Here is a 10,600-nt window from a genome sequence, read left to right as displayed (position 1 = left end):
GAGTGAGGAAATTAAAGTGAGTGAGTGAGTGAGTGAGTGAGTCAGGAAGTTAAAGTGAGTGAGTGAGTGGTGGGTGAATAAGGAAGAAAGGGAGATAGTATGCAAGTGAGCCAGTGAGTGGATGAGTCAGTGGGCTTATTGACCGAGTGAGTGAGTGAAATAGCAGCTAGTGTGGTTTTGTTGCCACTCAATTAATCCTTGATGTGTACTTTTGCAATCTGCAAAGATTGTACATGTGTAATCTCATTAGTGTCTCAGATCATGCACACACACCCACACACACACACACACAGTATAATACTAAACAACGGACATCTAACTCTCTCTCTAAAAAAAAGTGGTTTGTGTCTATGTATCACATTCACTCCCACTTGAATGAGAGTGCAAAAGCCTCTTAGTCTCTCTTCACTCTAACAAGTGTACAAGAGGGATTACCCTGCTAATACTGACGCTAAGCTAGCACAGCCTTAATCCAGTGTGTATATACTCTTATCTCCACATACAGAATCTGCTCACATTAGCTGTCTGGACTCTAAATGTCACATAATAACCTACGTTCTGCTTCTTTGACCATAATAAGACCATTATTTGGATTAAATGCCAGCAGCCATGGCACAAATGCACAGCTAATTCAGGTAATTGGTCACAGAAATGGTGTTTAAAGTGTACTAGCGCCGTCTCAAATGCTGGTGTAAAGGTTCGGACAGAACTCAGGTTCTGCCATGGTGTGTTTGCGCCGTTAGTGTTTTTTTCTTCTCTTTCTTCAGTCTATACACGACATCGATAAGGACATGAATTAATGAAGGAAAGCAGTGGTTAATTAGAAACCGTGACATAGTGGAAGGATGGTGATTCCTGACATGGCACGACTATCCTGGTGTCATTCTATCAGTTGCGAATGTGTCTTTACTTGCCTGAGTTGGCATGTCACCCCCACAACCATGAACATATTTAGCTCAGGGTTGTTGTACGCGTGCACACTAGCTGCTAAGCAAAGACGTAAATACTACTGCTCTGTATTTAACACAACACCCCCCCAACTCACTCCCCTCCCAACCCCATGCAACACCACACACACACACACACACACACACACACACACACACACACACACACACACACACACGCCAAAGTCAGGACGAGAAGGGCAAGTGCATGAGATACTGTAGATTTCCATTTCCGTATCTATGGACACCCTCTTACCCCTTTAATGCCCCCGACCTCGAGTGTGCTTGAGGTTAGAATAGCGTATGAATAAGTCTTTTTTTTATTGTTATTTTATTTTATTTTTTTATGTGTATCAGACATAAACTCCACATTAAGTCTTTAGACATATGAAAACATCAAAAGGTGATGTTTAATTAAATGTGTGCTCATTTGACCTGAAAAGCATTGTAAATAAAAAATTATATATATATATATATATATATATATATATATATATATATATATATATATATATATATATATATATATATATATATATATATATATATATATTTAATTATTATTAAATTATATATCATTGTTTTTCACATACAGTGTTTTTAGGTAAAATTGTATGTTTTTAATATTATATTTAGGGTATTTAATAGTACTTTATATACATATACATACACACATACATATACTTATTATTATTATTATTATTATTATTATTATTATTATTATACTATTTTTTGTACTAGCAGCATGAGCAGAAAAAATAACAATAACAACAACAACAACAATAATAATAATAATAATAATAATAATAATAATAATAATAATAATAATAATAATAATAATAATTTCATTTGCAATGTGCTTTTTTTAATACCAAAAGACTATATTGTCTTGAATAAGAAAATTATCCGCATATAAAATGTCAGAGATAATGGTATTAACAGCAACAGTAGCATTCTTGATGCTCCCAATTCAATAATTACTCTAAATTCAATAGATGATAACATAATTTTGAAGTTTAATATCAAAGTATACTGAATCTAATGTAAACAATAACAAGATGCAAACTAAATGTGATAGAAGTGTTGAGTAAAAACTAGGTCAAAGTCTGGCTGTAAAACATGTAAACCAGTGTATAAAATTAGAGTTGATAAAGGAGGGCACACCTGCAGCAACTCCACGAATGCCACTGGCTGATCAAATGTGACACACTTCCAGCCAAGATAAATAGCTCCGATCATGTGTTCAGAGATTTCTAAGTGGGTGCTCACACACCACAAATGGGACGAAATGTATCTCTGGAAGCATGTCAAGGAAAAAGCAGCGGCTCTTGATTACTTGCAAATGATGATGCATTATCTTGTGGAATATTGTCTAAATTGCATTTAAGGCAAGCTGGGGAAATTTTTCTCCTTCTGTTCCGCTGTTCTTTTATGCGCTGGCATCTACAGTTTACAGCTGGGTCTAATCTAATTAAGTTAAAGTTTATTTCTGCTCTCTGTCTGTATCTCTCTCAGTCGGTGAGCCTCGAGTCCTGAGAAATCATAACGTAAAGCTAGCAGGCTAGTCCTGCAATGGTAAAACCAGGTATTAGCCAAAATTGGTTGGGTGCAATTAGTTAGTGAGCGTGTGTGTGTGTGTGTGTGTGTGTGTGTGTGTGTGTGTGTGTGTGTGTGTGTGTTGTGCACAGCAACTCAAAGACAGGCCACCCATGTCTTGAGCAATGATGTCATACTGCTTGGCAGTTGCTTTTAATAGTCAGAAACACACAGGCCTTGAACTGAGCTTTTAAAGGGCCAGACATACAGCTGGAATAATGGGTCAAGACTCTTGCACCTTACCTCAATTTATACACTTCCTTCCAGGCAGATGTCTGCTAGAGCAGGTATGCCAAGGTGACTAGTGAAGATGTTTCACACTTGTCCATGAGAGGAGCATTACAGATTCCCTTTACTAAGAACTGATGAAGCCCATTTTTATGATTACACCATAAACCCTGACCTACACCCTGTCCAGGGTGTACCCCGCCTTGTGCCTGATGCTCCCTGGGATAGGCTCCAGGTTTCCCCGTGACCCTGAAAAGGATAGAGCGGTATAGAAGATGGATGGATGGATGGATGGATGGACCCTGATCTACTTCTAAATCCATCTGTTTTCGATACCATTTATCCTACAAAGAGTCGTGGGGGAGCCTCGGGAACTCAGGGCAGGGGACACATCAAAGGGCACAAGTGCACACTTAATACACTACGGACAATTTGGAAATGCAAATCAGCCTACAACACTCAGGGAGGAAACCAGAGTACCTAGGGGAAACCCCTGAAGCATGGAGCGAGCATGCAAGCTCTGTGCATGAAGGGCGGAGACAGGATTCAAAACCCAAACCCTGGAGGTGTGAGGCAAATGTGCTAACCACTAATCCACCATGCCTGCCCCCACCTACCTGCACTCGACATTTGAAATGATCTAGATAACTCAAACACCTCCACAGATGCATTCACACACTTTCTAGCTCACCAACCACTGTGGTCTGTTGCTAGTTGTTTTCCAAATTAGGTAGCCAATAAGCACTTTCACTTGCAGTTAAGTAGAAAAACAACAACAGCAACAAAAACAACAACAAAAATGAAAAGCAGTTTTAAATTAAGCTGTACCAAATAAAAGTAATGTGTTAATTTTTAGCTGGTCAACTTGTTAGCTCAGTCAGAATAGTGGTAAAATTGGGAAAGAAATGTCTAATAATAATAACATTAATAATAATAATAATAATAATAATAATAATAATAATAATAATAATAATACACTAAGTGGTCTGAACCTTCAACACATCCAATGCATTTTTATGCAGAAATTGCATCAATTGAATTAAAATATGACTAATAGATGACAATTACAAACAAGGGACTAGATGAAGATGAAGCCGGTACACTGGCGTTCCATACATATCGGACATTTCCAATCCGTCTACACAAATGAATCATTTTATAGCCACAAGTCTTTTATAAGATTAGTCAGGACATTGATGGGTTTCTGTGTATAGAGTATCATGACCCTGTGTTTAGCTGCTGGGAGCAGGGTGATGGGAAAGGAGAGGGGTTTGAGCCCCCTGGTGGGCAAACAATTCACACGTCTCCAAAATAACATTGGTACAGAGATAAAACAGACAGCACAACGAAAGCTTTTTTGATAGTAAAACACAGTATACAACTACAACAATAAAATTATAATAATCTAGTAGGCTAGGGGGAAAAAAATACTATCACAAATAAAATTCAATGCCGCACCTCCAAAACAGGCAAAATTTTTTATTTTTTGGCCTCTGGAAAAGAAAACAAGAAGAAAATTTTTGTTTTTGAATTAAACCAATCAAATGCCAATATAACTCAATTCCATTGCAATATACTGACATGTTTATTTCTTTACGCTCATGACCTTCTAGTGCAATAGTGCATACGTCTTTTTTTTTTAGTTTTTTTTTTTTTTTTTTTTTTTTTACGTCTGGATTCTTGGAAAACGTGCTTCCATTATCAAAGGACAGTACTTTTTCAAACACACTTTTCACCTTTACACCACCTTGAGGTTTTTCGCAGCAGCTTGCGAACCCGTAGCTGAAGAGTGAGCAGCTTTGTGTGTGGTGACTGAGGTTTGCGTAACACTCAGGCGCTCTGTGACAGGACCTGTCATGATGGCATTTGTGAGTCACATCCATGAGGCTGATTACGCATATTGAAACGGGTCTCTGTGCTCTAACTTGCTCATTATCTAGATTTCAGGATGGCCTTGCTGAGTGATGTCATGTGAAACATCGCCGACAGCATAGGGAACGAAAAATAATTACAGTAGCCCCTTGATTAGGTAAAAAAAAAAAAGTGCGTAACAGCTAATGTATATGTGGAATTGCTAAAAAATAAAAATAAAAAAAAAAAGCGGTGAATGAAACTCTGAGGCACGATGTCAGGCTTCAGCTTGTTCTCGTTTTCTCCCCCAGTCACATGTATCTGCTTACTAAACCTTACCTCATACACATGAGCTCATCTTTTCTTTCATGCTTAATTGCCTGCTTGTCCTACTGTTTCAATCTATCTCATTCTTTTCTGTCTTTGTTTCATTATCCAGTCACTGTTTAAACACCTTCCCACCCAGCTGTACTTATAAGAGTGTATCTGTGTGGGCTTGTTTGGCGTGAGTGTGTGTTTGTGCTCGTACATATGACTGCAAGTGTGAGATGAATGATCGAGAGACAGGCTGAAGCTCTTAACCTGAAGCGATGATGTCACACCTGCCGCTCGCCAGCCTTACTTGGAAATTCAGCTAACGCTTTCCAGATTTTGCAAGATTCCAAAACACCATTGATAATTCAACAGTTATGCTAACATCTTCTTCTTTTCATCCACTTATCTTCCTTGTTTCCTTACACACTAAATAAGGACATTGGAAATTTGAACGTGCACATTAGCTCAGGGCTAATTTGGTGCCGTTTTTAGATATGATGTAATGCATCGCTTAAGAAAGCGTGGAGGCCGAACAGGCTTTATTAGTGCTGCAAGATCCAAAAATACACCAATGTAGGTTGTGAAATTGACTGGCTCTAGGCGGATCATTGGTGTCCGAGTGCAGTCCACACATGGCCATTTGTATTTGGTGTATTTAACGTTGTTAACTTGATCGTTTTGAGATAAAGATCCGACTAGTTTGGACGCATGTGCGTTTGAGTGAATAAAATAGTTTCTATGTGTGTATGTGTGTGTGTTAGGGAGCATGCCCTTGGCCCGTGGTAGGGTGGTTTGTTCTCGTGGTCCACTTCATTCCCACAGTGTGACGCTGGACTCTAAGAGGAGATGAGATCATGCAGGAAGCAAGAGAGCAAGAGAACAGAGAACCAGACACTGACACCATATTTGGTCTCTTAAAGGGCCAGACTTCCAATTTCACCAGTCCCACCAGATTTCTCATTCCTCCTCTACACTGTGAAAGAAATGCTGGTGTCATTTCTCAAAGTACAATCTACTGCTGACTATGAAGTTATTTTGAATTATTGCTAAAGCTCAGATGTTGACATTTGACAATTGACATTTGGTCCACGAGCCAAGATGACTAAAACGAATGTAGTCTTTCATTCTCCATGGAGGTTCATGTTCTCTAACTCTGCGTCTGTTAGTCTACTTAGCGTCCCCTTGGACTGGCAGGATGCGGAAGCTCGGCTGTGTGCGTGGAGCCGATGTTGAGCTCTCGTTTGATTTTATGTGTTCGGATGTTAGGAAAGCCCCTTCATTGTTACTGTACAACAATAATACAGCGTCTACTTTGGCCTACCAATACATGTACCCAAGTTGCATACTGGATTTTATAATCATGTTAATGGATAATGTAGTTCTAACCACGTTTTCTCTCTTTATATCTCTTTTTAGGAGGCTTCGCAGCCTTCTCTTCATGCTTCCCGGATGTCTGTGAGAGTAAGCCGCCCCCTTATCTTCCCCTCAGTCTGTCTCAGCCGTGCCTACCTGTATCAAACCTGGGCCCGACTCGAATACTGCCTCACCTCTACTTGGGCTCACAGAAAGATGTCCTTAATAAGGTAAGATGTGGACACTACTCGATTAGCAAGCAGTAACAGATTTTAGCTCATCATGCATTGCTTAGCATCATAGCATTCCTATTATTAGGAGGCAGTCCCATCGAAACAACACAAAAGGAAAAATGAACAAATTTTTACATTGTACCACCTCATATTCCTCCAATGAGGCACTTCACTGTACCCATGAATGCCTGCCAACTGTTTTTCTTCTTACATTATTTCTTTCTATTTCCTGTTCTTTTCTCTCTATTTTTGGCAATTTCTAAATATAATACACTACTACACTGCATCAAGTAAGCTAGCGCAAACAAAAATCAAAGTCAATATAGTCAACTGGCTAGAAATTAGATACTGTGCATCCTGAAAACGTCTTCTCCAATTGCCCCAGAAATATGCAGACTAATGGTAAATACTGCAATAAACCCTGATTTAACATCCATTCACACACACACACACACACACACACACACACACACACACACACACACACACACACACACACAAATAAACCTATGAATGACTTATCTAACAAGTTGTGCAGTTGCCTTTTGTTGTGATACCTCGACTTCCATTTAAAGCTGTTTTATTTGCAGATCGCTGAACTAAATCTTAAATATCAAAGACATATTTGATATATTGGTGTTTAAGCTTGAGGGCATTGTTGCTCATCAGTAAATCATTTATGCATTGTGAATATTCTGTTATTCTGAGCATGAATTTGACTTGCAGTGAAAGGAAATACCATCAACCATCAAAACAAGCATTTTTAGCTGACATCTCTAGCAAAGTATTTTGTCTTGGCATTCCATCATTGTGTATCATATCATACAGTGAAAGAGATAAGGGGCATTTGTAGGATCCAAGATAATCTTCCCAGATCAGATTTTCCATTCAGTCTAGCATTTTTTTCCCCCTCAGAAAATATGCCGTTATGTAGAACTGATGTCTAGATCTGGTTGTTTAAACAGGAACTGATGGCGCAGAATGGGATCGGTTACGTCCTGAATGCCAGCAACACATGTCCAAAGCCAGACTTCATCAGTGAGAACCACTTCCTGCGCATTCCCGTCAACGACAGCTACTGTGAAAAGCTGCTGCCCTGGCTGGAGAAAACCAATGAATTCATTGGTAAGAATATTCTCCCCCAGAATATTACCATATGGCTTGCTGATGCCACACAGAGGTTCAAGCTTGACTGAGTCAACCCAGAATAGCTCAACATTTCTGCTTAGAGTAATGACCAAAGGTTAGGATTATGGTAGGACTTTATGGGAGGTCTGGCTGATGTCAGCACTTGAGCTGGTCTGAAATCATAAACCTAGTGCTGTAGTAGCATTTCTGGTTCTGACCGCTTTTCCTTGTCCTTCTATTTCCTTTCTTGTCCAGACAAAGCCAAAGTGTCAAACTGTAGAGTCATCGTCCACTGTCTGGCTGGAATTTCTCGATCTGCAACCATTGCCATTGCTTACATCATGAAAACAATGGGGTTGTCATCGGATGATGCCTACAGGTAAATAAGTCTGGTTATGCTAGTTGTGCCATGCTTCATGTTTATTTAGTGTTTACACAGCAAATGACAGACCAAACCTGACAAGATTTGCCAAAATTTTGGACGCATAACCCTTAAATATGTATAACTGAAATATTGACATCAGAAATTATGGACCAGGCATTTTCAAGCAGATGAACACACTAAGCAAACATGGTGAAAGGGATCTTGAGGAGTAATGATTAGGAACCACTAACTTAAAGGAAATAAAAGCAACAAATCATGTTTTCTTTACTTCCCCTAGGTTTGTGAAAGATCGTCGGCCCTCGATATCTCCTAACTTCAATTTCCTTGGGCAACTCCTGGAGTTTGAGCGAGACTTAAAGCTCAAGATGACCTTAACCTGCAACCCTCTGAGGTCAACAACTCACCATCCTGAGGTCCCAGAGATCAACATAGAGACTGTAGAACAGAGCAAAGAGAAAAGCCACTCTCATCAAAGAATGCAGGAAACTATGATATTAAATGTCAAGCCACCCTCACCTACCTCACTACGAAAAGACCTAAGCAGCCTTCATCTCTCCGCAGACCAAATTCTCCACAACAACCAGCTCAAATGTTCCTTCCAGCTCGACATCAAATCTGTCTACTCATCAAACCAGCATCTCCGAACCCCCCCAAATGCCTTGCAATCAGACTCAGAAACCATGCCCAAGCTTTTCAAACTTGACAGTCCAAAAAGCACCGGCAAAATGTGCTCGTATTCTCCATCCCAAGAAACCCCAAGGAGCCCCAAGCAAGAGTTGTGGCGATCATCAGTAAGAGAATCTACACAGAAAGACAGTGGCACTTTTGAGAGGTTATCGACCACAACTCTGTCTCTCAACCTCAACCTGAATCGGCAAGTTCCAGTTGTTCAAGATCCTGTTCGTAATGCCAATGTCAAATCGTCTTCATTCCTCAGCTTGCCCCTGACTACATCTTCCGTTTGGACCAAGCACAGAGGTGTGACTCAAGCCACGACGCCTGGCACACCCACTGAAGACCACCCGTGGTTCTTCAATTCAGATCTGGACTCTTCAGGGGTGGGTTCTGGGAGCTCTGTGAGGTTTGGAAGTGCTCCCGGTGCAAGTGTGATGCAAGTGGAGACACAGTTCAAACGGAGAAGCTGCCAGATGGAGTTTGAGGAGAGCATAAGCACAACAAGAAGCAGTGAGGACTTAGGAAAGCTTGGGAAGCAGTCTAGCTTTTCAGGCAGTATGGAGGTCATTAAGGTGTTATGACAGAGAGCCTGAACTTACATTGGCCATCTTAAAGCCTCTCTTGTTTAAGAGACGGAGAAAGAGGACAGATAATTTATTACAGAGTTTTATTTGCAAAACTCTGTACAGAGAGAGCTCAATGTTTTGAGGTGAATCTCAGAAAAGACATGTTGCATGCATACTTGCATGCACACATTAGCCCATGCATTATGTTATCCAAAGGACAGTAGACTTGAAGGCCTGAGCTCACCCTGTTGTTATGATAGAAATGATGGATGACATACTGTAAACCACACTTATGTTACAGCATGGTTATTAAAAATGCAAACAGGCTATTTACATAGTGCTGGATCTATTATGACCGAGAACAAGGTTGAGGAAAAATATTTGCTGTATAACATTTATGCTACGTTGAAAAATGACAGTTAATATTTTCAGTGGTGTTACCAACTGCCTCTGTGATTTAATATTAGTTTGTGAAAGTAGACCGCATGTGTTGAGCGGTGATGAACTCTCAGCTGTACTACTGTGCACTGGGCATGCTCAGAAATGACTCGCTACCTACAGACAGACAAGCTGCATCCTAGCAGTACAAAGCTTTATGTGTATCCAGAAGTATTTGCATATGTATATATATATAACAAAAAAATTACATCAATTTCAATGGAGTATTTAATGTTTCATGCATTGTTGTTTTAACTTATTGTATCTGTTTCATTCTGGTAATGAGCAATAATATAATATTTGAACACTTCACCTTTGTCTCTGTTTGATTTTGGGGGAAAAACAAAAAGGAAAAAAAAGAAAAGAAAAGAAAACTGCACATCTATTGATTTTACTATTGATTTTACATATCTTGATTTTTTACCAAGGCCCAGTGTCTGGAGCAAAGAATTACAAATGAACATGAACAATATATAATATGTAACAAATTAGGTTATGTTGATCACTTCATTTTCAGTAACAGCTCTTCTTAGTATAGTAGCTTTTACGTCAGTTTGTGTTAGCATAGTATAGTACAGAATAGTACATACAAGCATTTTCTGAAATGCCCCATCCACCAGACTGTATGAGAATTGCAGAGGATGTAAAATTGGTGAACATAGCTAACCAATGGTGAACTTAGCTAACATTAACTTACTATATATCTCTACTTGTGTTCAATCGTTGCATATTTCTACCTAGCATTTAATAAACCTGAAATAGGTAGTGCATCTAATTAGTTAGAAGGCACATAGCACAGAAATAACGAAAACTGTGGTTGGTAAGAAAAATCAGGGCTGTGAGAAACCTTCCAAAATTTACACTCAGAATAAACACTTGGAGGAT

General features: G+C 39.4%; 1 protein-coding gene across 2 annotated transcripts in view; it reads left to right on the top strand.

Moving 5' to 3' along the window:
* Nucleotides 1-10,027, top strand: part of dusp8b (dual specificity phosphatase 8b) — an 11,668-nt gene extending 1,641 nt beyond the window's left edge. For both annotated transcript variants that reach the window (XM_047154726.1, XM_047154727.2), the window contains exons 2-5: nucleotides 6,354-6,520; nucleotides 7,489-7,648; nucleotides 7,907-8,030; nucleotides 8,314-10,027. In XM_047154726.1, the coding sequence (XP_047010682.1) occupies nucleotides 6,354-6,520; nucleotides 7,489-7,648; nucleotides 7,907-8,030; nucleotides 8,314-9,292 (1,430 nt within the window). In that variant the 3' untranslated portion in view covers nucleotides 9,293-10,027. The remainder of the gene's footprint in view (nucleotides 1-6,353; nucleotides 6,521-7,488; nucleotides 7,649-7,906; nucleotides 8,031-8,313) is intronic.
* Nucleotides 10,028-10,600: the final 573 nt, after the last annotated feature.

Source organism: Ictalurus punctatus, chromosome 4 (genome assembly GCF_001660625.3).
Source record: "Ictalurus punctatus breed USDA103 chromosome 4, Coco_2.0, whole genome shotgun sequence".
In the NCBI taxonomy this organism is placed as follows: domain Eukaryota; kingdom Metazoa; phylum Chordata; class Actinopteri; order Siluriformes; family Ictaluridae; genus Ictalurus; species Ictalurus punctatus.
The sequence above is the reverse complement of the archived record's forward strand: the minus strand, read 5'-3'. Positions and strand labels throughout refer to the sequence as shown.